Consider the following 26,442-nt stretch of genomic DNA (forward strand, 5'->3'; position numbering starts at 1 on the left):
TGGCTTTCCCTGGCAGCTTTCCGCATCTCTTCCGAGAGTCAGAGCGGAAGAAGTTGTTTCCAACTCTCTGCCTCAGAACAGAAAGATCACAGTCTGATCTTCATTGAGCTCTCCAGACCACACTATCTCTGTGCTGTATCTGTGCTGCTATAAACTGCAGCGTCCTGGGTTGTGCACCCCTCAGCAGGGCTCCCAGTCCTTGCCTCCAGGTATGGGCATGGGGGCACGTGGGCACGTCTCTGCCCTTTGTGCTTCTAAAACCACCAGCCACCCCCAGTTCCCACATGCAGCCCCACTGCTCCAGGTTTCAGTCTGGGGGACTGCCCTAAAGTCCTTTCCCTGCTGCTACCGATTTGTGAGTCTGTGCCCTGTCCCCAGCTCAGGAGGCTTTTGCTCACCGGTGGTGCAGGATCCCCACAGCTCCCTCTCATTTCCGTTTATCTTTGGATATCTGCCTGTTGAATCAAGGCTCCCAGCTTCATACCTTGAAACCAACTACCTGTGATATTCTGTTTGTAGAGATCCAGATATATCTTCTCACATCTCAGGTTGATTTCATGGGTGTTCAGAGTGGTCTGGCAGATATCCAGCTCAATTCTGGGGACCAGTTGGTATAGGGTCCCCTACTCCTCCACCATCTTTTCCCCTTGGAAGAAATAAGTATTTCATCATCTTGGAAATACTTTCTGACTTAGTCATTTTGATGGAAATTCTTTGGTACAAAGTCTGTCTTATATTCCCTAGAGTATATTTTCCTTCTGTCACTACCTCTACTTCTTGGGGAAAACTATTTCTTTGGGCATTGGTCTTTTCCTTGTAGATTATGCATCCATTGTTAGCTAGGAAGACCATGGAGATAAAGTGCCAGACTCATCACATCAAGTCATGGTATCCACATGACATCAGTAATGATATTAAATTTGATCATTTAGTTAAGGTACTGTTTGCCAGATTCCTTCCTGTAAAGTTACTAATACTCTCCTTTCCTATTTTGTTCTTTATAATTAAGTCACCAAATCCAGAGCAGACTTTTATAGACTTTCCAATAATTGGAATTATAATGCTTTAGTGAATATCTCTTACATTTCCTTGTGTTGTTTGGTGCTTATCAAAAGTAGTTGAAAAGGAATTGAGAGTTGCTTCACAGGACAGGTACTAAATTGTGTGCTAAAATACCATACTAGTTTGTGGAAATGCTCTTTATTTTACACTGTAGTTAACCCTAAATATTATCAAAATTTTTTATTTTTAAATTTAATACCTAAACATTTTATTTTCCAAACTAACAGGGGAACATGGAAATGCCATAAGTACTTAATAATGCATTTCCCCATTACTTGTGTGGTATGGATTTACACGGGATACTTCATTTATGAATTTGTTCATCATATTTGCCTGTTTCTTTCTAATAGGTAATTAGTATTTATCTATTGATTTGCATTATATTATATTCTACCTACTGTTATTTGTCCACTACTTTGGTAAACTTTTTGCTTTGTTCATGAAGGCTTGTATTTTACAAAACATACAGAAAATTGCAAATTTTAGAAGCATCCATAAAAATGATTCCTGAGAAGGAAGGAATTTTGGTAACAGGGTTATAGATTTATAGTCCCATGTTCAAGACTAACTTTACTGAGGAGAAAAAAACACCAGGCTGCATTCCATTGACATGAGAAATATGCAAATAGTTCCTCATGTTCTCATCACAAGTTCAAATGTGGGATCCCTTATAGACAGAACTTACAGGAAGCAGTACAACATGCTAAATGAACACTTGCCTCTTTATATGAGTCCCTGTGAGTTAACTATTCATTTTCTATGCTATTTCTGAAAAAGTTTTCTTGAAACATTGCCATGACACTGAAATTTGGCCCTCGTTGTAGTTTATGAGGAAGAACAAGGGTCTGAGTGTTTCAGATACTGCACTTTGAGCGGAGAATGATATTAACAAGCTCTTGTTTCAGCCAAGATGTGATGAGTGACTAGAGTTTAGAGAAATGATAATGTCTGTCAGATACTTGCATCTAGCCAACTAGGTCAGACTTGAAGAGAAGACTAAGCACCTCTCCTTTGACTTATTAAACTGAGACATATACCACTGCATTTCTTCTACCCCAGCTTGGTTCAAATCTGCAAGTAAAACACATTGCTCAGAATGCAGAGGAGCCTTGGAAACACTGTACTAAGTGAGAGAAACGAAATACAAAAAACCACACATTATGTGACTCAGTTTGAATGAAGTGTACATAATAGACAAAAATCCATAAAGACTCAAGTTAGTGTTACAGTTGAGGAGGGAGGGGAACGTGGTCAGGGAGTAAATATTAATGGGTTTTTGATTTTTTGTGGGGGGGGATGGAAATGTCCTGGGATTAAATATTTATGATGGTTGCACAACTCTTTGGATATTACCAAAACCACTGAATTATGTACTTTAAAGGAATGAATTTAATGGTATGCAAATATTATCTCACTAAACTGTTATTTAAAAATAGGAAAAGGCATTGATTATATTCCAGAAAATGCTCCAAAATAAACAATTTTTTTTGTTAAAAGAAAACTTAATAAACAAATTTATAATTCAACATGGTTATACCATTTTATAAACATACAATAGTTCTGTTGTCTTAAGTCACAGTGTTCTCAAAGACCACTATTATCCTGTGGCCTCACATGAAAAGGTTTTGGGACAGGAATTCCCTCAGACAAGGGAATTTGTCAAATAAATGCTCATGAAACTTGATTTTTCAGGGGGCATCAAAGCAAAGGAAAGGCTTCAGAGGGAAAGAGAAGGAGAGATGAGGGAAACTATATATGAGGGAACCTTTGTAATCATCATAGAGGCTCACAGTTCCATTGTCATAACCCAGAAACACTCCAATCTGACCCAGAGGCCTTTTCACATACTGAATTAGGGGTGGGCAGTTGGTGGAGAGACCATAACAATTGTTTATCTTCAAAGAAAACAGAAGAAATGCTTCCACAGGATGAATAATGCCATCATTATCACTGGTCAAGGAATCTTTACAGACTCCCAGAATCCAATTTGGGGAGCATGTGACATTCACCTCCCAGTAATGCTGACTGTAGGTAAAGACCTGAGGTCTCAGACCTGCAAAGCTCTTGGCACCATGGGACTCTCTGGATATGCCTCGATGGGTGACTCCAAGCATCACACTTCCAGCATCCTTAGAAAGGCACCTGTAGCTACCAGTGGCTTCCTGACTCAGAACATTATCTACTATAAAGAGAGGCAAAAAAGAGGTCAGCGAATGGGATTTCCATGTCCTAAGGGACATGGCTTTCTACCCACCAACTACTTTCTTCATTTCCCCTCAGAAGCAATGAAAAACAGAGTAAAGAGAGTTCAGATTGGCTTACCTATGAAGACCAAGAGTTGTCACTGTTTCTATAGCACACAGAAATCCTTCAATCATACAGAAAAAGGAAAAACATCCAGACATATCATGAACTGGGAAGCAGTCATTTAATGTCAATGTGGATAAGTTATTTCAGGACACAGCTATTTTTTTTTCTTACTTTAGAAAACTTTTCTTGTGTTGTTTGTCTTTATTACTATTTAGTAAATAGATAGCACTTAGCTATTATATGGGTGTTTACTGGGATATAACTGGTACTTGTTAACATTTTTCAAATGTCAAAAATTTGATAGAAATCCACATATGCATAGCTTAGAAACTTCTGAAAAGAATGTTCTGGTTTTACATTATCTGTTCAGACCCCAAATTCAGTCGAATCCCAATTTCAGCCCTCTGCTGTCTAGACAGGCTCTCTACTGTGGGCCTGCTATGGTTGAGCCCTGTTCATATACACATCTCTCACCTTTCAGGGTTTTGAGATTGATCTAATAACATTACAATTATCCTGCCAATGACAATTTTGTTTTTTTCTCTGTCAAAACTTTCTGAGTTTATAAATAATAAATATTCTTTGTACAATGCATGATAAATGCACTCGAATATAGAACAAATTAAAAACTACCACTGCCATATTTAAACTTTTAGGAGTGGAGTAAATTGAATAAACATACAATATTTTTTGCTATTCTGAGAACTAAATAGTCTCGTTCTTCCTAACTACATGACCAGCCTGATGATTGCTCTTCTCTTGCTCTGTTTGTGTGTCAGATGTAACTAAAAATATGTATCTTGCTTTGCATTTGCAGTAAAGTGTAAGTTGGAAAATTTAGTCTTGATCATTGTAATATGACTATTCAAAGAGAAAAGGGATAATAACTTTGGAAAGTCATATACTACTTTCATGTCAAAAAATAAATAAAATTAAAAGGGAAGAAGGCTCATTCCAAAGAACCACTCAAGAGATCAAGGACTGATTGGCAAAGGGCTGGCTCTTACCTCTGAAGTTGTTCAGTATATCTAGGATTCCCATGATGTTCTCTGAAGTGAGCTCTGCGTTCACTGGCTGAGGCTTGTGCATCTGCGCCAATTCAGTCCTGTAAAGAATGATGTCAGTTATACTTCTGGGCCAAAGGTCAATCACACAACTGTTATAAAAGTAGCAGCTTTTAATAAAATAGTTTTCATTAGAATTTTCCCACTTTGGTTAATTTGGTATATGTTATAGTCTATGTTGCCTTACCTTTTTTCTAAATTTAAATTATATCAAATTCTAACTTCCCCATTCTTCTCAGATATTATTCCATTTCTAAAATTACTGAGGATCATTCTTTCCCTCTGCTCCACCTCAGGTAAAGCAAAGATCCTGGGGGTCTTACAGAGAACAGAAAGTTCAGGCAAAGCCTTTGGGATTTCAGTCTGCAAGTAGTCACTAATGATACATTCAGTGTCTACAAGAGGAAAGCCCACTGAACCAGAAAGCCTTGCTCTTTTCTGCCCAGCAAGAGAATCTAATTGTAGCCTAGCAGCCCTGGTCCTGAGGGTCTGACCCCCTGTGGGCACCAGGAAGCCATTCCCTCTGAGGCCTTGTCTACAACAGGATGTGCTATTCTTACTGCTGGGAACAAAATATACCCCCCTTCCATTCTTAGGAAATCTTCCTCTTTCCTGTCTTTTCACATCCAAGGCTCTAGAGTAGGGACCTCTTCTGTGACACCTTAGAAAAATTCCTTTAGTAAGGTTTATTGTGGTGAGGCCGGAGCAGTTGGGTGGGGAGTGGGTGGAAGGTCACATGGTTTTTAAGTATATTTGAATTCAGCCACATAATAAGAAACCTCCTGAGACCAAGGAGCAGAAAGACTTCAGGCTTCTTTTATTTATTTATTTATTTATTTTTTTTTTAAAGATTTTATTTATTTATTTGAGAGAGAGAGAATGAGAGATAGAGAGCACGAGAGGGAAGAGGGTCAGAGGGAGAAGCAGACCCCCTGCTGAGCAGGGAGCCTGATGTGGGACTCGATCCTGGGACTCCGGGATCATGACCTGAGCCGAAGGCAGTCGCTTAACCAACTGAGCCACCCAGGCGCCCTTCAGGCTTCTTTTAAAACAAATAGAAAGTAGGGGTGCCTGGGTGCCACAGTTGGTTAAGTGTTCGACTCTTGATTTTGGTTCAGGTCATGATCTCAAGGGATCCAGCCCCACGTCAGACTCATGCTCAGCAGGGAGTCTGCTTAAGGTTCTCTCTCTCTCCCTCTGACACTCTCCCCCACTCTCTCTAAAATAATTAAATTTTATTAAAAAAATAGAAAGTAGCCACAGAGGATGACGTTAAGAGCTCAAAACATGTACAAGAACAAGAGACTTACTCAGTAATCAGAAATCATTAGTTCAAACTCACCTTTGCAATACATTTCCCAAGTCCTGCAAGGAAAAAAAGTAATGTTAATCATGAGAGTTTTGTTCTTTTGCATCTTCTCTAGTATTCTTGTTTGTTTAAATGATGTATTTTTTCTCTTATTGCCCTCTAAGGAACAATCAGAAACTACCTTCATAATAGAACCTACACTAAAGCATGATAGGCTTCTTTGGGGTGTATTAAAGAAGGAAGGAAGTCAGGAAGTCAGGAAGTCAGGAAGGGGCTGTGTAGTGATGCATTATGATTTAGGTTTCCACGGTCACTCAGCACCCAGTCTTATTCCCAAGAAGAGATCTGACCATTTACAATAACAATGAAAGCAAAACAGTGAACTTAGATATAAAAAAAAATATGGAGTGCATTGAAATTGATTATCAAATTCTACAATTCTTGCCTAAGCAAAGGGCAAAACCTTAGTATCTTCAGCAAGTTACTTCTGGGGCTGGGTGGGGTGGGGGGTGGTGGTGGTTGGAGACAGAGAGTGACAATGGATTAAGGCAACATAAATTGAGAATTACCTCGACAAAGTTAATCTTTTTCTGGTTACAGGTTTTTTCTGATTTTGGATAATTTATCTGTGTGGTTAGTACTCCTGATTACACAGTGATAATTTTGTCCTAGGTGAGCTACTAAGAGGGCAAAAATCTCCCAAGAATTACCAGGATATGAGGAAATAAATAGTTGGACAGACATAATGATGGAAATCAATGAACAGTATCACTTAGCTGAGAGTAATTGTATATGTGGGTAACATTTCCATGTCAAGGAGACATTGCCCAAAAAAGGATTCTTGCCTGTGAGGATGGACCCTCCCTTCTCACCTGGAGTAGCTCCATGTCAGGCTTGCGGCAAACCTCAGTCAGCTCTCTATACATTTCTTTCAGGCTTTCTTTCTGTTGGGTCATTCTGAGTTCACTTTCCTTGAGTTATTAGACAATCTCCTTTTCTTCTTTCTCCAGTGTCTCCAGATGGAGTTGCTCCTCTTCATGGAGAAATAGATGCATCTTCTGATACTGTGATGTGATCATCACCTGCCTTAAGGCCACATAGTCCTGAAGAGATAGTAGATGCAAAGGGTTACATATCCTCCCTCTCAACAGAGAGTTCTATTTCCTTAGTGTCATCAAGAAAGTACTTGACAAACTTTGTGCCCTACATCTCCACGTGTCTTGAATATTTGCTGGTCCTTTCTGTTTACCCTTTCTCTAGGTTCTTAAGACTCCTCCCTTGTTTGAATCAAACCCAACTTTTATTCAGTCAAAATGAGTACAGTGTGACAAAAGTCAGGTCAAGTCAGGCCAGGTGGCTTCTCACCTGGCTCTTACCCCAGACCACTCTTCCCATGGGAGAAGGGTTTCCAGGATGAGGGGGCTGCTGAGAGGCCAGTGCAGGGACAGAGGGCGCACTGTGTGGGAGTTTTGAGGACCTTTGGCACAGGCCCAGCATTTGGGAGAAGGGGTAGACTGCCTTTCCCGAGTCCACATGGACACGACTCCAGTCTTCTAGGAAAACACCACAAATTCTATCTTCTTCATCTAATTAACTAAACTTAGTGGGGGTTCCCCACTACACAGGCTCTCTAGCTGTGATACTCCATCAATTATTTCCTTTCTTACTGGAAGCTCTTTTTTTCTCTTGTTCTTTTGACCGATTTTCCTAAATATTTAAAAATATTTATGTATACATCATATTTTATAGATTTTTAAATTAAATTCTCTAGTTTTCCTCCAGGAGCTACACTATTGCTCTCCTCTATTCACCTCAAATTTATTGCAATGTTTTCTTAAACTCAGTGTTTGAGAAGTTTTATCCAAACCTTAAAGGTTGGATTAGGAATACCTTTCATGCCTTAGTTATCCCTATATGGGATGCTAGTATATCTAGCATTTTTGCACTAGCTTTTGTTGGCCTGTATATTTGTGATTACTGATACATCATTTGAAACAACTACTTTTTCTTGGAAAAAAAATTATCCTTTAGTTGGTAACTTAAATTTAGCTACTAGTCTCAACCAGCATTATGTCAATCTGCATAAAACAGAATATTTTCCTTCTTACCTCAAATGACTGGATTTTGCTCGCTTCTTGATTCAGATCGTTTTGTGTTTCTTGAGTCATGTTCCATAAAGAGCCCATTCTCTTCAGAAATTTCTCCTGCAAAATAACCATGAGCTTTAGCAAGACAGAAGATGATATTATAGATTTTATCCCCTTATCTATGGGAAAAGTCAGTGGCTGAGAAAACTGCAATCTTGAGTTAGCATGGAGAGATCAGATTTCTCCCCATGAATCTAATTTGATTCTAATATTTGGGATATCAGAGGTGACAAACATAATAGAGATTTGAGGGTACTCTGTAGATAATATAATCTATTTTCTGAGAAATTGGCATTCAGATTTTTATATAATTTGACTGTGAAGACATCAAGCTTGCATCAGAAGCCAGGGATCCCAGTACTAGCCACCTGCCCCACAGTGGCATCAACTGCACATATTTGGACAATGTTTCTAAGGACATTTCCCTTCTTAGAGGCTCAATATAGCTATGATTATAGTGTCAACATTGGTCAGCAGCATTGAAAGGATGCATGTACATCTTGGTATTTCTATTGAAAAATCACCACCTCTGCTATCTCCACTCAAGTCAACTTCCTTATCATTTTCCTGATCTTGCTGTCCGATTTAGAAGACTGTAAGATTCCAAATGGCTTTAGAGGCGTCACTTACCCTGTATTCCTCAGCAGCCCACTGTACCGGACTGTGGCTATGAGCCACGTGCTCTGCTAATTCAGAGCAGGGTGTGCAGAGCAGGTTCTTGTCAACCTCACAGAAGAGCCCCTTTGCTTCTTTGTGCAGCACACAGATCTGCTCCTCGGAGCTGCTGACATGGTAAGCTTGGGCCTGTCTGGCAAGGGAAGCCAGCTTCTTGAGTGTAATATATGTTTTGAGGTCTGACTTCTCTGAAACTCCCCTGCATTCAGGGCAGCACACTGGGGTTTGGGCTTCTTCCCAGCAGAGGCATAGGTAGAGATTGCAAAAGCTGTGCCCACAGTCAGTGGTGACAAGGTCTAAGTAGTGGTTCATACAGATGGAGCAGATGAGTACATTCTGGAAGGCTTGCAAGGTGTCCACATTCATGTTTCTATAAGCTTTTAAAAAAGAAAAAAGAAAAAGAAAAGTCACTTTTCTGTGCTGATAAGAAAAAAAAAAAAGGAGCCTTTAGACAAAAGCTTGTCTGCTTGAACTCTATCTAATTTACCTATTAATTTAGTCCCAGTACAAACGTAGGCATGATAAGTATAAACAGGTTGGGTTTATGCTATGGAACAAGAAAATGGGACAAGAGAGTTCTCTCCATCCTTTTTGTTTCAAATAGTGTTCCCAATCAGAATTAGACTACGTGGACAAGCTTAAAGATTGGGGCAAGGAGTAAAAGTTAGGATGATTCCATAGTAACATTTCTTAGCTGATTGGTCCAGAAGCACATATAGAATCTCAATCTCTCCCATTCTCTCTCTCTGTGTGTCTCTCTCTCCATGACTCCACAAGTGTAATACACACACACACACTTCATCTCTATGCTAATAGCCTCCTTGCATCCTGTCTCCAAACTGACAGGTGTATTTTTCTAAAGACATACAAAATTGATTAGGTTTAATTTAAACTTGTTTAATTTAATCAGTGTTGACTTCACCTTTGACTCCTGAAACTACAATTAGTTGAATTTGTGTTTCTAACTTTAATAACAAAATGCTACCTTTCAGGAAATAAAGTATAAAAATTATCTTTTGTTTCTAGTTCAGAAAATAGTTTTTCCCAGAGTCAGTTGAGATCATCTGAACATCTTCACATCTTGAACTGGAGAATGTTCAAGCTACAGTGCTAATCAGCAACAATTAATCATTTTTTTTTAGCAAACAGAAAGAGAATAAGCACTGGGATTCCCTTTCTGCACTAGAAAATAGGGAGCTACAGTTAAAGGAAGCATGATCGATTCATCTTTATTTTTGGTATTTCCCCATGGTGACTAATGCCACTTCTTGGGAGTCCTTACCAGTTGGTTGGATCTATATTGAACACTTTTCAAATCTAGTCTGCAAACTGAAGGTTTTAGAGGGACAGCAAATAGGACTTTTACAACAAAGGTTTTCTAATTAATTCAGCACACTAAATTTTTAGGTTGTTGGGTATAAAGACTATTACATGCATATATTATGTTGAATATTTCAGGTGCTTTATGGGTTCCATAATTGCATAAAAACTGCAGAAATCTCAGGGCACCTGGTTGGCTTAGTCAGTTAAAGCCTCCGACTCTTGATTTTGGCTCAGGTCATGATCTCAGGGTTGTGGGATCAAGCTCTGCACTTAGGCTCCAAGCTCAGCAAGGGGCCTGCTTGTTCCTTTCTCCTGCTTCTCTCCCTGCTCCCTCTCTCTTTCCTTTCAAATAAATAAATAAATAAAATCTTAAAAAGGACCTAAAAAATTTAGTAACACATAAGGTAATAGAATAAAAAATAATCAATTTAATGTAACAAATATTAGTATGTTAAAAATGCTCTAGTTACAGATATTTTAAATATTGATGCATTTTAAATAACCAGGAAAGCTATTTTTTTGCTTGGACAAGACCCAAGCAGGACAACAGCTAAATTGAAAGTATTTGTATAAGAAAAAGTAGGCATGAAGATATTTATTGTAAATTCTATACTCACAGAGTCTACTGAGTAGCCTCACCTGTGAAAGCTCTGGAAGGTCTGGAAGGGCTGTTGATAGCAGGGTCAGCAGGGACTCTTCACTCTCCAAAGCCTGGCAGCTGCAAATTCAGCTAATCTACCCCAGAGAAAAAGTCCTCTCTGGACTAATGTGCTTTTTATATGATTAAGTTCACCTAAGGTCACACCTACTTCTTGAGATTGGCTGTTGTCTTCAAAAAGAAGTGGAAATGGCTGATTAGGTTGTATAAAAAGGTTTAAAAATGGCTACTTAAGAGTTTATAGCATATAGAGAAAAACATTTGAGGGCTAATGCTCTAATAATCTGGATTTGTTTTGGGGTATGATGGAAGAAGTTGAACTCACACAAGTTGCTCAAAAAGACATTTTAACTGAAGCAATTACTTCATTAAATGACTTTTTATTTTACAAGCTTTGACTTTACAATTTTTAAAATTTGTTTTCTTACTCTACTTTTTATTTTATTTATTTTATTTTTTAAAAAAGATTTTATTTACTTATTTGAGAGAGTGAAAGAGACAGCGAGAGAGCTTGAGTGAGAGAGTGGGGAGAGAGAGAAGAATGCTCCACACTGAGCAGGGAGCCTAATGCAGGACTCAATCCCAAGGACACTGGGATCATGACCTGAGCCAAAGGCAGACACTTAACCCACTGAGCCACCCCAGTGCCCTTACTCTACTTTTTAAATTGCTAATTAAGCTCTAGCTATTGTTTATCTGATTATGTCAAAACAATAACACATTAAATGGAAAAACCAACAAATCTGCAAGGTGCAAATTTCTCATAAAAAATTAAAAAGTGTGGGATGCATGGGTGGCTCAGTGAGTTAAGTGTCTGACTCTTGATTTCAGCTCCAGTCATGATCTCAGGGTCATGGGATCAGGCCCCTCAGGGCTCCACATTCAGCACTGAGTCTGCTTGGGATTCTCTCTCTCCCTCTCCCTCCGCTCCTTCCCCCACTCACACGCACCCCCCCTCTAAAATAAATAAATAAAATCTTTAAGAAAATAAAATAAATAAAAATAAAAAGTGCACCTAGGCACTCAATTGGGTTTTAAATAGTTGTATGTATAACTCTGTTAGTTTTATATAATTGTATATATAAATTTGCTAGTTTTTTTCTTACCTTCAATATTTGATGACTATTTTGTAATGACTGGTTCATATAAAAAGAAAATCTCTTTAGTAGACTCTTGTACCTTGGCAAATAATTTTAGTTTATTTTTTTAATATTTTATTGTTATGTTAATCACCATACATTACATCATTAGCTTTTGATGTAGTGTTCCATGATTCCTTGTTTGTGCATGACACCCAGTCCTCCACACAGAATGTGCCCTCTTTAATACCCATCACCAGACTAACCCATCCCCCCACCCCCCTCCCCTCTAGAACCCTCAGTTTGTTTTTCAGAGTCCATAATCTCTCGTGGTTCGTCTCCCCCTCCAACTTACTCCCCTTCATTCTTCCCCTCCTGCTATCTTCTTCTTTTTTTCTTAACATATATTGCATTATTTGTTTCAGAGGTACAGATCTGTGATTCAACAGTCTTGCACAATTCACAGTGCTCACCATAGCACATACCCACCCTAATGTCTATCACCCAGCCACCCCCTCCCTCCCACCCCCACCACTCCAGCAACCCTCAGTTTGTTTCCTGAGATTAAGAGTTCCTCATATCAGTGAGGTCATATGATACATGTCTTTCTCTGATTGATTTATTTCACTCAGCATAACACCCTCCAGTTCCATCCACGTCATTGCAAATGGCAAGATCTCATTCCTTTTGATGGCTGCATAATAATCCATTGTGTATATATACCACATCTTCTTTATCCATTCATCTGTTGATGGACATCTTGGCTCTTTCCAAAGTTTGGCTATTGTGCACATTGCTGCTATAAACATTGGGGTGCACGTACCCCTTCAGATCCCTACATTTGTATCTTTGTGGTAAATACCCAGTAGTGCAATTGCTGGATCGTATGGTAGCTGTATTTTCAACTTTTTGAGGAACCTCCATAATGTTTTCCAGAGTGGTTGCACCAGCTTGCATTCCCACCAAGAGTGTAGGAGGGTTCCCCTTTCTCCACATCCCCGCCAACATCTGTCATTTCCTGACTTGTTAATTTTAGCCATTCTTACGGGTGTGAGGTGGTATCTCATTGAGGTTTTGATTTGGATTTCCCTGATGCCGAGCGATGTTGAGCACTTTGTCATATCTCTGTTGGCCATTTGGATGTCTTCTTTGGAAAAATGTCTGTTCATGTCTTCTGCCCATTTCTTGATTGGATTATTTGTTCTTTGGGTGTTGAGTTTGATAATTTCCTTATAGATTTTGGATACTAGCCCTTTACCTGATATGTCATTTGCAAATATTTTCTCCCATTTTGTTGGTTGTCTTTTGGTTTTGTGGACTGTTTCTTTTGCTGTGCAAAAGCTTTTTATCTTGATGAAATCCCAATAGTTCATTTTTGCCCTTGCTTCCCTTGCCTTTGGCAATGTTTCTAGGAAGAAGTTGCTGCAGCTGAAGTCGAAGAGGTTGCTGCCTGTGTTCTCCTTTAGGATTTTGATGGACTCCTGTCTCACGTTTAGGTCTTTCAACCATTTGGAGTCTATTTTTGTGTGTGGTGTAAGGAAATGGTCCAGTTTCATTCTTCTGCATGTGGCTGTCCAATTTTGCCAACACCATTTGTTGAAGAGACTGTCTTTTTTCCATTGGACATTCTTTCCTGCTTTGTCGAAGATGAGTTGACCATAGAGTTGAGGGTCCATTTCTGGGTTCTCAATTCTGTTGCATTGATCTATGTGTCTGTTTTACTGCCAGTACCATACTGTCTTGATGATGACAGCTTTGTAATAGAGCTGGAAGTCCGGAATTATGATGCCACCGGCTTTGCTTTTCTTTTTCTGGTTCCATACAAATTTTAGGATTATTTGTTCCATTTCTTTGAAAAAAGTGGATGGTATTTTGATGGGGATTGCATTGAATGTGTAGATTGCTCTAGGTAGCATTGACATCTTCACAATGTTGGTTCTTCCAATCCATGAGCATGGAACGTTTTTCCATTTCTTTGTGTCTTCTTCAATTTCTTTCATGAGTATTTTTTTGTTTTCTGAGTAAAGATCCTTTGCCTCTTTGGTTAAATTTATTCCTAGGTATCTTATGGTTTTGGGTGCAATTCTAAATGGGATCGACTCCTTAATTTATATCTCTTCTGTCTTGTTGTTGCTGTATAGGAATGCCACTGATTTCTGTGCACTGATTTTATATCCTGCCACTTTACTGAATTCCTGTATGAGTTCTAGCAGTCTTGGGGTGGAGTCTTTTGAGTTTTCCACATACAGTATCATATTATCTGCAAAGAGTGAGAGTTTGACTTCCTCTTTGCCAATTTGGATGCCTTTAATTTCTTTTTGTTGTCTGATTGCGCTGGCTAGGACTTCTAATATTATGTTGAATAGCAGTGGTGATAGTGGACATCCCTGCTGTGTTCCTGACCTTAGGGGGAGAGTGCTCAGTTTTTCCCCATTGAGAATGATATTCACTGTGGGTTTTTCATAGATGGCTTTTTTGATATTGAGGTATGTACCCTCTATCCCTATACTCTGAAGAGTTTTGATCAAGAAAGGATGCTGTACTTTGTCAAATGCTTTTTCTGCATCTATTGAGAGGATCATATGATTCTTTTTCTTTCTTTTGTCAATGTATTGTATCACGTTGATTGATTTGTGGATGTTGAACCAACCTTGCAGCCCAGGGATAAATCCCACTTGGTCATGGTGAATAATCCTTTTAATGTATTGTTAGATGCTATTGGCTAGTATTTTGGTGAGAATTTTTGCATCCATGTTCATCAAGGATATTGGTCTATAATTCTCCTTTGTGATGGGGTCTTTGTCTGGTTTTGGGATCAAGGTAATGGTTGCCTCATAAAATGAGTTTGGAAGTTCTCCTTCCATTTCTATTTTTTGGTACAGTTTCAGGAGAATAGGTATTAATTCTTCTTTAAATGTTTGGTAGAATTCCCCTGGGAAGCCATCTGGCCCTGGGCTTTTGTTTGCTGGGAGATTTTTGATGACTGCTTCAATTTTCTTAGTGGTTATAGGTCTGTTCAGGTTTTCTCTTTCTTCCTGGTTCAATTTTGGTAGTTGATACCTCTAGGAATGCATCCATTTCTTCCAGGTTATCTAATTTGCTGGCATAGAGTTGCTCATAATATGTTCTTATAATTGTTTGTATTTCTTTCGTGTTGGTTGTGATCTCTCCTCTTTCATTCATGATTTTGTTGATTTGGGTCATTTCTCTTTTCTTTTTGATCAATCTGGCCAGGGGTTTATCAATCTTATTAATTCTTTCAAAGAACCAGCTCCTAGTTTCATTGATCTGTTCTACTGTTCTTTTGGTTTCTATTTCATTGATTTCTGCTCTGATCTTTATGATTTCTCTTCTCCTGCTGGGTTTAGACTTTATTGGCTGTTTTTTCTCTAGCTCCTTTAGGTGTAGGGTTAGGTTGTGTATTGAGACCTTTCTTGTTTCTTCAGAAAGTCTTGTATTGCTATATACTTTCCTCTCAGGACTGCCTTTGCTGTATCCCAAAGATTTTGTACAGTTGTGTTTTCATTTTCATTGGTTTCCATGAATTTTATTAATTCTTCTTTAATTTCCTGGTGGACCCATTCATTCTTTAGTAGGATGCTCTTTAGCCTCCATGTATTTGAGTTCTTTCTGACTTTCCTCTTGTGATTGAGTTCTAGTTTCAAAGCATTGTGGTCTGAAAATATGCAGGGAATAATCCCAATCTTTTGGTACCAGTTGAGACCTGATTTGTGACCTAGGATGTGATCAATTCTGGAGAATGTTCCATGACACTAGAGAAGAATGTGTATTCCGTTGCTTTGGGATGGAATGTTCTGAATATGTCTGTGAAGTCCATTTGTTTTGGCCAATAATTTTAAACCAAATACTTTACACACACATATATATACATATACACACATACATATATATGATATATCTCAATATATGTACTTGTATTAAAATAGTATATAATGTGACAATACTTATTTATTCAAAAATTATGTGCACAATTATCTTTAATAAAATGCATACAGAAAAATATTTTTAATTGAGGTATAATTGACATATAACACTATATTAGTTTCAAGTGTTACAACATGATTTGATATTTGTATATATTACAAAATGAATGCCACCATATGTCTAGCTAACATCCATCACCATACATAGTCACAAAATTATTTAAATTCTAGGTGGTTAACACATACTGTAATATTGGTTTCAGGAGTAGAATTTAGTGATTCATCACTTACATACAATACCCAGTGCTCATCACAAGTGCTCTCCTTAATACTCATCACCATCTAGCCCATCTCCCACCCACCTCCCTCCAGCATCCTTCAGTTTATTCTCTGTAGTTATGAATCTCTTATGGTTTGCTTCCCTGTCTCTTTTCTCCTTCCATATGTTCATCTGTTTTGTTTCTTTAATTCCACCTATGAGTAAAATCATATGGTATTTGTCTTTCTCTGACTGACTTATTTATCTTAGCATAATACCCTCTAGCTCCATCCATGTCACTGCAGATGGAAAGCTTTCATTCTTTTTAATGGCCGAGTAGTGTCCCATTGTATATTTATAGCACATCTTCTTTATCCATTTCATGATGATTACTTTTAAGATCTCTCTTACCAACTTTTTTCTTTCTTTTTTTTTATTATGTTCAGTTAGCCAACATATAGTACTTCATTAGTTTTTGATGTAGTGTTCAATGATTCATTAGTTGCATATAACACCAAGTGACATCACATCATGTGCCCTCCTTAATACCCATCACCCCGTTACCCCATACTCCCACCCACCTCCCTTCTGTAACCTTCAGTTTGTTTCCCCGCAGTCGAGAGTTTTTCATGGTTTGTCTCCCCCTCTGATTTCTTCCAACTCAGTTTTCCCTCCCTTCCCCTGTGGTCCTCTGCATTATTCCTTATATTCCACGTATGAGTTAAATCATATGATAATTGTCATTCTCTGCTTGACTTATTTCAACTACACAATACAGTATTATTAACTATAGTCACCATGCTGTGAATGCTGTAGAAAATTATCTTTTTTTTTTTTTAAAGGTTTTATTTGACAGAGAGAGAGAGACAGCGAGAGAGGGAACACAAGCAGGGGGAGTGGGAGAGGGAGAGGCAGGCTTCCGGAGGAGCAGGGAGCCTGATGCGGGGCTCGATCCCAGGACCCTGGGATCATGACCTGAGCCGAAGGCAGTTGCTTAACCAACTGAGCCACCCAGGCGCCCTGTAGAAAATTATCTTTAGCAGAGGTGCAATACTACCTGTGTTTTGTTGATTCATATCACAATTCAACAAGTCACCACTGCTTACATATAGGTTGTCTCGCTAAATTATTTAATGCTTGGGAATTTTGGTTCTTTTTTTATAAACGTATAAAAATAATCTAATCTTGCTAGAAATTTAAAAAGTAAAAATCTAAAAAAGTTACCTTTTAAAAATTATCAAATTGAAAAAAGAAAGATAAAAGCCATAAAAGTTAGTATATCCTAGAAAAAGGTAAAGTAGTTGTCCTCTTACCGAATGCATTGGACTGTAAATTAATATAAGCTTCAGAAGCATCATGTGACTAGCGATTATGCTTCAAAATGTATTCAAGGAGATTAAGTATATACTTTGTATATCCTATTAGGGTATATATTAGTAAGGTATATATAGTGTATATAAGGACTTTTCCAAAAATTTTAATTCTGGGAAAATGCCTCAAACATTTCTTAACAGGTTGCATATCATCTACATAAGCATATAGAGGAAGATTTTAGTATTCTCATTTTTCAGTAAAAAATAAATGGTTATGGGGCACCTGGATGGCTCAGTCGGTTAAGGGTCTGCCTTTGGCTCAGGTCATGACCCCGGGGTCCTAGGATTGAGCCCCCGCATTGGGCTCTCTGCTCAGTGGGGAGCCTGCTTCTCCCTCTCCCTCTGCCTTCCACTCTGCCTACTGTTTTCTCTCTTTCTTTCTCTCTCTCTCTGTCAAATAAATAAATAATATCTATTAAAAAATTAACTGGTTATGTGTGCAGGATACCCCCCTATAGTGCTGTTCAATTTACAGAGATTTGTCCAACATTTGCTTGCACCATTATTTCCTGGATTTGTGATTTCTTCATATAAAAGTCCTATAAACCATGCTCTGTGATTTCATCCCAACCTCAGATAATAAATATAGTAATTAGTTGATATCCTTACTAAGTTTTACTGAGCACCATAGCATCTTCTTAATTCCCTCCTGCCAAACCCCGTTTTCAAAGGTAAATTAGACAAAATTCCTGGAATCTGGAGACTATAAATTATTAGGGCATGTGAATGTGTACGTAGAGAAATAAGAAATCCATAACATCTCAAATAAGAAAGAGAAATCTGCTGTGTACAACTGGAAAAGAAAACAAAGAACCGCTGACTGAACGTGACACTCTTTCCCCCTCATCTTTCTGTAGGAAGAGCTGCCTGAAAAACATTGATTAAAAAGCCTTGAGTTCCCCACTGTGGCCAACACTGAGCCTGCCGAAAGGTAGAAAACATCTACTCCTTGACATTGACTAATTCTTGAACATTTGCCAGATGTGGATTCACCAAGGTTTATGGGCTTAGCTTGATAAAAACCTAACATGGACATAAATCTAAAAATGAATAGTTGAAAAAAGGTATCTTTTATTAGGCTAAGGGAATGCTAATATCACAAATATCAAGCCCTGGGGAAATAGAAGACAGACCAAATAATAATTTCAAAAAAAATTAAAAATTTATGATTCTTAGAGATTCCCATGAAAAATAGTTTGCACTGGGAAGGTTAAAAAGGACTTTAATTCATTCATCTTACATGGCAGGGCCGGGACAGGAGGCAGATACTGTGAGAACCCAGGGCCCTTACAATAACACATCCATCTGGACTGCAACATGGATTATAACATGACTGGTGCCAGACTCCCAACAAATTTTGACACCTGAAAATCTTGGGAGATGCCACCCAACTTTGCTACTAGCAAACACTCATGAATGCCAACATTGACATCAGTGTGGTTGGTGGGAAGAGTTGGTGAGTCTTTTTACCAGACGGTGATCAAGAAGTTATAAAACTGTTGTCAGTATTCTTTGGGCAATTAGAAATAGATGGGAACACTTCAATAGGAAAAACAGCCCAAATTAGGTTAACCTGGTCATCTGCTTTTCAACCAATATGAACAACTTTTGGCTGGAAAATTTGGGACAAACCCAGACTGTAAAGCCAGGTCTCGGCCCAGCATGATCATTAATGCTGCATAGCAAGAACCCAAATGCAGCAGCTATAAGCACCATTAGAACTGGACCTCAAAATGAACATTTGAAAGTATTTTATAGCATAGCTACCTTCAGAACACAGTGTATTATAATGCATTTTCTAATACATCAGGGATGCAAGGACTGCTAACTAGTACTGCTAACTGATTTAAAATAAATCAGTTTTGGGGCACGTGGGTGGCTCAATCAGTTGAACAACCAACTCTTGGTTTCAGCTCAGGTCATGATCTGAGCATGGAGCCTGCTTAAGTTTCTCTCCCTCTTCTTCTGCCCCTCCTGGCACACACCCCCCACCCCACAGTCTCTCTCTCTCTTTCAATAAATGTATTACATTCTTAATAGAAGATTAGATTATTGTAGCTGTAAACATAAATTCAAGTCATTCTGAAACATCAACAGATCTACCTGCTGGTGGTAGATAATCCACCTGCTGGTGGTAGATAATTACATCAGTGTGTCTGATGTCATTATTTGATTTTACATTTTCAAGCCCACATAAGATGACTTCATATATGCTTTTCAGTGACCTTTCTAAACCTAAAATATATTAACAACAATAGGACTCTTGCAAGAATCTTATTAAAACAAACTACTTTTTAGAGCGATTTTAAGTTCACAGCAAAATTGAAGGGAAGGCACAGAGATTTTCCATATATTCTTTGCCCCTACATATGTATAACCTCCCCCGTTATCAACATCCCTCACCAGAGTGGTGCATTTGTTACAACTGATGAACCAATGATATATTTTTGTCATCCAGAGTCCATACTTTACTCACTCTTGGTATTGTATGTTCTATGGGTTTGGATCATTTATAATAAAATGTATTCTTCATTATAGTATCACACAGAGTAGTCTCCTTGCCTTAAACATACTCTGTGCTCCACCAGAATCCTCTATGCTGATCATTATTTTTTTTTAAATGGAGGATATTTTCCTGAAAAGACAATTAAAAAAATAAATATTCTCTGATACAAAAAAACGCTGTGAGTTTTATCTGAAATGTGTCATTTAGGGGCTCCTGGGTGGCTCAATCAGTTAGACCTTCTGTTCAGGTCATGATCCCAGGGTCCTGGGATGGAGCCCTGGATCCCTTCCGACTCCCTGCTCAGTGGGGAGCCTGCTTCTCCCTCTCCTGCCCCTCTCCCTGCTTGTGCTCTCTGACTCTCTCTCTGTCAAAAAAATAAAATCTTTAAAAAAAAAAGGAAATGTGTCCTTTAGATTGGAGAGGTTTATAAGCATTTGGTATGTATATTTTATTATAAAGAATGAATTTTTTTCTGTTTGTGAGCTTTTTTAAAGTTAAAAATATTTTACAAACCAAAGAACAGTTTGAATGACTTTGAAGAGAAATTCGCTACTCAACAGCAGAACCACCTATGGGGACTGAGTTATAAGTATGAAACTGTAAAAAAGGCTGTAGATTACTGGATTAGTATTCTGAAGAAATTAGTTGTAGTGTCTTAGATAAATTCCCAAATCACTGAGCAAAATGAATTTATAGATCAAAAGTTTGTAGTGGGCTAACAAACTTCTCTGAAGCATTATCTACAACTCCTATTACTACGAAAACAAGAGAGACTCAAAACATTTTTGATGAAATAGGTCCATTGAGAGCTATGTCTACTGGTTTAGGGGTTCTTTCAACTTTGGCTCAGTACATTATACAGATTAATTTTTTCTGTGACCTCCTCACGTTCTCTTAATTTATTCTTGTTCAGTAATCCCCTTAACTCTGCATTTCAGCTTGCCATTTTATTGCCCTCCTTGTTTGCTTCTCCTGAGCAATAGATTTATGTTTATGTTAAGGTTGTGGCTGACCTTCAAGAAGGGTAGAGGTTAAGAACCCCGCTGTTTAGGTATGCATATTCATACTACTTTGTGTCTTGGTTTTATGTCCTTTTCTTTAGTCTTTTATTTTCTTTTTCTCTTAACCTGAGCACGTGCACACACACACACACACACACACACAGTCCTCGGGGAGAAAAGTGGAGATTAACTATTAATATTAAACTTACTGATTTAAAAGAGCCTGTAAGTTAGTTATGCTAACACTTTGTTATATTTATTGCAAATATTTTTCCCAACATGGTGTTTTCATTTTGTTTATAGATCATTTGCTTTATTTCCCCCAAGTTTTAGGTTTAGTAGATCCTATCCATCCAGACATTAAACCTGATGTTTCATTTCATTCTGATTTTATGGTTGTATTCTCCAAATTTAATTGCTTATTTCATCTGAATTTATTTTGGTATTTGAATATATTTTGGATTAAATATAAATTGAACTGAATTTAAATTATTTGATTAAAATATAATTTTTTGATGGAATACAAGTTGAATTTAAATTATTTGAAAATTTCACTATTTGGCATTGAATTTGATTTCTTTATTAATAGCCCAAATCATTCACTGAAGGATTTTTTTTTTAAGATTTTATTTATTTGACAGAGAGAGACACAGCGAGAGAAGGAACACAAGCAGGGGGAGAGGGAGAGGGAGAGGGAGAGGGAGAAGCAGGCTTCCTGCTGAGCAGGGAGCCCGATGCAGGGCTCGATCCCAGGACCCTGGGATCATGACCTGAGCCGAAGGCAGACGCTTAACGACTGAGCCACCCAGGTGCCCCTCACTGAAGGATTTGATTTACTCAAGTAAATGCAGTGGAGAATGTATGAATTGAAATATGAGAAATCATAATAATAGACCCTAATAATCAGAGATGAAATTCCATCTCTATTGGACTTTATAATCGTTTCAGTTTTCCAAAGCAATGTGTTTTATAAACTTTCATATCAGATGAACATATAAGGCATTAAATCTGTGGATCAGTGTAGCCCATAGAATAAGATAGAGATATATAGTACAGTCCCTGAGACTAGAAAAGTATTGTTGGTATACATGTTGACTTATTTTTCTATTTACTATTCCAATTTGATATCCTATTTTTGAGCTATAAAACCACTCTATGCCTACTTACCCATACAACTTTCTCCTCTAACTGCACAACAGACAGCCTATAAAGTTCAGCCTTCAGCAATATGGAACACATTATGGTTCCGAGATTGTCCCAAGAGATTAATGAGAAACAAAAATCTACAGGAAGTCCATAGAATGTGGTTCATCTTTAAAGTTCATGCATTGTCTTTCCAATTTCATAAACCAGTTAAACTTGGACGAAATTGCTGTCCAAAATATATGCAGCATCTTTATCATTTTCTTGCCATTACAGTTTGGTAAGTGATTTTACTTAATCATTATTAAATACCCAGATCAATGTAAAATTTACTTGGTATATTTCCTGTGCACAAAATTAGTTAATTAACCTCGTTTTTAAGCCACACTCAACAACAAATATGTAACTGCAATTTGTTGAAACACATCTTGCAACTACATGAGATAGAAAAAAAACAATAAGCAATTAAAAGATGCATATAAAAGAATAAACAATAATTCAGAATTGTAGGGCTGGAAGCTATAGTAGGTATCTAATTCAACCATATCATCATGAAGAAGAGAAGAGAAAAAAATGATACTCACTATCATATTAAGAAATACCCTACCACTCAAATGACAATATCAAACATGTCTTAATTAGTATTTATATGCTGGGCACTGTTCTAAGTGCTTTGCATGTACTAGCTCTTTTAATCCTTACAGAAACCCTGTGAAATACTGTTTAACACCCATTTTTATAGATCGAAAACCTTAAGAGAGCCTTAATAATTTGCCCATAGTCATATTCCAAGTGAAAGGAGCAGGGTTTGAACTGGCAGTCTATTTCCCAAAGTTGTGGTTCTGACCGTCACTGTACAATCTCTTGTACACTTTTGTTTGTTTTAATGCTTTATTTATTTGAGAGAGAGTGTGCACTTGCACTAGTGGGGGGGTGGGGAGAGGCAGAGGGAAAGGGAGAAGCAGACTCCCCACTGAGCAGGGAGCCCGATGGGGGGACTCAATCCCAGGACCCTGGGATCATGACCTGAGCTGAAGGCAGACGCTTAACCAAGTGAGCCACCCAGGTGCCCTGCCGCCGTACAATCTCTTGTGAATAACAGTTACAATAAATGTATTGCCAAAATATGTTATTAAGCCATGCAATTATACAAAATGTTTTGGGGGCAATGCTTATTGCATGTTTACAATTTGACTGAAAGTTCAGAAAACTTTCCAGGATCGTGTGCGTTTTTATGCATTTTTAATTTTCTTTAATTTATTTTTATTTTTTTTAACAATGTTTAACAGTGGCTTTATTAGGTGAATGCTTGAAAGCATTCAACATTAAATTCAATTTACTTCACATTAATGTTTGCAAATACAATATTAGCAATTCTTAAATATTGCAAATCAACTTAAGTATAGAAGGCTTGCTTATAAGTCTTCTGAGGTGACAAGAAGACCAAAAGGAGCCTAGAACTTGAGTCCAGGTCTCTAACCAACAATCACTATGTCCTCACCAGTGAACTCATATGAGGGAACTTCAAGGTTGAGAGGTGCAGGCCCCTTCCTGATCCTGCCAGAAGCATCATAGTGTGACCCATGGCAAGGGCAGTAATAACCACCAAAATCTCCTGCATTTGCAATGGGTACACAACCAAGATGAGTGCAAACACCTATCAGGATAACCCATTCAGGTTTCTTTACTTGATCTAAATCATGCTGTGGGTCCCTCAACTGGGACACTTCAACTGCAACCTCCTGCTCAATTTCCTTCTTGGTTCTATGGCGCACAAACAGTGGTTTTCCTCTCATTTGGAAATGGCCATTTGAAAGCCATGTTCTTGCCTTCTGGAATATCGGATAGCTTGATTTCAATTTTCGACATGGCCAACACATCAGCAGAAGCACTCATGCTGGAAACAAACTGGGAGACGACATTCTTGGCAGCATATGCAACACCTATACTAGTCGTTGCAGTTATCAAATAGGAGAAACTTTTTCTAGCCTCACTGCTCTGTTTTGAAGACTTCGTACCATCTAACACCTCGGTGCATCGATAGTCAGAGAAGTCAGGCACTCTGACGTCTGTGTGGGAATAACGAATGGAAGCTGGGACATTGAGGCCCACGGAGGCGGCCAAAGGCCGCTCGCGGCCTGGTCAATCAGCGACTCCCGGCACAAGAAGGGCCACTTCACGTCCAGCACTGGAGGTTCTGGGGTGGCGGGCACTGAGGCCTGCACCCAGGGGCCGCAGCGCGCCCGCCACCCCGCGGGGCGTGGCTGATAGGACGGGCGCGAACGGGCCTGAACGGGCAGCCACCGACAACATGGCGACAGCTTCTCCTATGTACTTTTTAGAATGGTAATGTTCACCTTTCCCCAGTCCCATGCATCACCTACAGTACTGTCCAAATGTCTACCACCAACATCAATAAAAGCCTATTAGCATGCTCAATCAAATCCCATTACAAGGCATTGCTGAAATCCTAGTGCTAAGCACATCACTTCCCAGACATACCATTTGCCAAACACAGTTCCATACGCACACTACCAGCTCTTCACAAACTCTGACGCGAACTCTGCGTCCTGGTAGACACTGGAGACACAATTATGATCCAGACTTCTTCCTAAGGATTGGTATGGGTTAAGATACAGGGAATGGGCAAATGTCCCGGAGGTCTTTACAGAAGAGCTGAAATGTGAAGGAGAGGGAAGTCCTATCTTTTCTGAGGGTGAAGGTCTGTGTGACACAGAGTTAATGAGAAAAAAATTCGGGTTGTGATCTCTTGCTGGGTTAATGCCTTTCCAAGCCATCTATGCCTAGGCCAGAGTGCTTCCTACAAGGTAAATCTCAACATTTGTCTACCCTGTTTAACTGTTACTACATAGCTTTTTATATAGGAAAAGAATCACCCTCCTTAGTGTATCTTCCCAAGCCTTACGCGATCTGTTGCTAAACATATAGATTGTTTTCCCACATTCTCCTTGAATTCTAGGAACAGTAAATTATTCGTATTTCTCTAATGGGCCAATTTTTTCTTATTTCTATTCTTTTGTATAAAATGGTTACTTTGCATTGGGAATACAAGTGAATAAAATCACTTTGTAACAGTTTCTCATTGCCCAATAAAATTAAAATGTACACGTTTTACAACCCAGACATTTCATTTATGGGTAGATGCTGTCAGGAAAGAGAATAACTTGAATATTTGTATTGGGAGATGTGTTGTTAGGAGCAAAAGACAGAAAACATTCCAAACTCCCACCAGCAGAAAAATGAATGAATGCATTCTGTTATGTGTCAGCTATCCAATTTATTGCTTCTCTGCTCCAGACTTACTTTTATTGCCTACTCTTTGTAAGTATATCTGGGCCCTTTAAAAACTTCTTTGCCACGAGGCATGATGTTAAACTTTGTGAGTAGAAGGCATTGTAGCCACATTGCAGGAAGGGCTTTTCCTTCCTGGTTCCCATGTGCTCACCTGGCAGGCCTCCGCATGCAAATGATTTCAGCATCTGGCTCATATGCATACATGACTTCACCATCACTCCCATCCTGCAGTGTCCCTGTCCTACAGTGCCCCCATCCTGGGGTACCCCCATCCTGCAGTGCCCCCATCCTACTGTGCCCCATCCTGCAGTGTCCCCGTCCCTCAGTGCCCATCCTGCAGTGCCCTCCATCCTGCAGCGCCCCCCATCCTGTAGTGCTCCCCCGTCCTGCAGTGTTCCCCCATCATGCAGTGCCCCCCCACCCTGAAGTGCCCCCTCATCCTGCAGTGCTCCCCCATCCTGCAGTGCTCCCCCATCCTGCAGTGCCCCCGTCCTGCAGTGCTTCCCCCATCCTGCAGTGCTCCCCCGTCCTGCAGCGCCCCCGTCCTGCAGTGCTCCTGTTTTCTGGTATAGGCTGCTGCTGTAGCACTTGCTTCTTGCAGTTCATGGTGGCCAGAACTCAGTAGTCAGGAGCATCTTCTTCTTTTTTTTTTTTTTTGGCTGTTTTATTTTTATTTTTATTTTTTTAAATTTTTTATTGTTATGTTAATCACCATATATTACATCATTAGTTTTTGGTGCAGTGTTCCATGATTCATTGTTTGTTCATAACACCCAGTGCTCCATGCAGAACGTGCCCTCCTCAATACCCATCACCAGGCTAACCCATCCCCCTACCCCCCTCCCCTCGAGAACCCTCAGTTTGTTTTTGAGTCCATCATCTCTCATGGTTCGTCTCCCCCTCTGACATACTCCCCTTTTCTTCCTCTCCTGTTATCTTCTTCTTTTTTTTTCTTAAAATATGTTGCGTTACTTGTTTCAGAAGTACAGATCTGTGATTCAAGTCTTACACAATTCACAGCGCTCACCGTAGCACATACCCTCCCCAATGTCTATCACCCAACCACCCCATCCCTCCCACCCCCCACCACTCCAGCAACCCTCAATTTGTTTTCTGAGATTAAGAATTCCTCATATCAGTGAGGTCATGTGACACATGTCTTTCTCTGATTGACTTATTTCACTCAGCATAACACCCTCCAGTTCCATCCACGTCGTTGCAAATGGCAAGATCTCATTCCTTTTGATGGCTGCATAATATTCCATTGTGTATAT

General features: G+C 39.0%; 1 protein-coding gene and 1 pseudogene across 1 annotated transcript; both read right to left on the reverse strand.

Moving 5' to 3' along the window:
* Positions 1–2,750: 2,750 nt before the first annotated feature.
* LOC112840613 (tripartite motif-containing protein 64C-like) lies at positions 2,751–8,933 on the reverse strand. Its single transcript, XM_025894038.1, is given in 6 exon segments — positions 2,751–3,244; positions 4,380–4,477; positions 5,779–5,801; positions 6,618–6,848; positions 7,854–7,949; positions 8,523–8,933. Coding segments are annotated over 6 exon segments (1,353 nt in total).
* Positions 8,934–23,121: 14,188 nt separating this feature from the next.
* On the reverse strand, positions 23,122–24,166 carry LOC112840358 (cytochrome b-c1 complex subunit Rieske, mitochondrial pseudogene; annotated as a pseudogene).
* Between the last annotated feature and the right edge of the window lie 2,276 nt (positions 24,167–26,442).

The sequence above is a fragment of the Callorhinus ursinus genome, unplaced genomic scaffold (assembly GCF_003265705.2).
Source record: "Callorhinus ursinus isolate GAN/ISIS: 27379988/994484 unplaced genomic scaffold, GSC_fseal_2.0 scaffold93, whole genome shotgun sequence".
NCBI classification, from domain to species: Eukaryota; Metazoa; Chordata; class Mammalia; order Carnivora; family Otariidae; genus Callorhinus; species Callorhinus ursinus.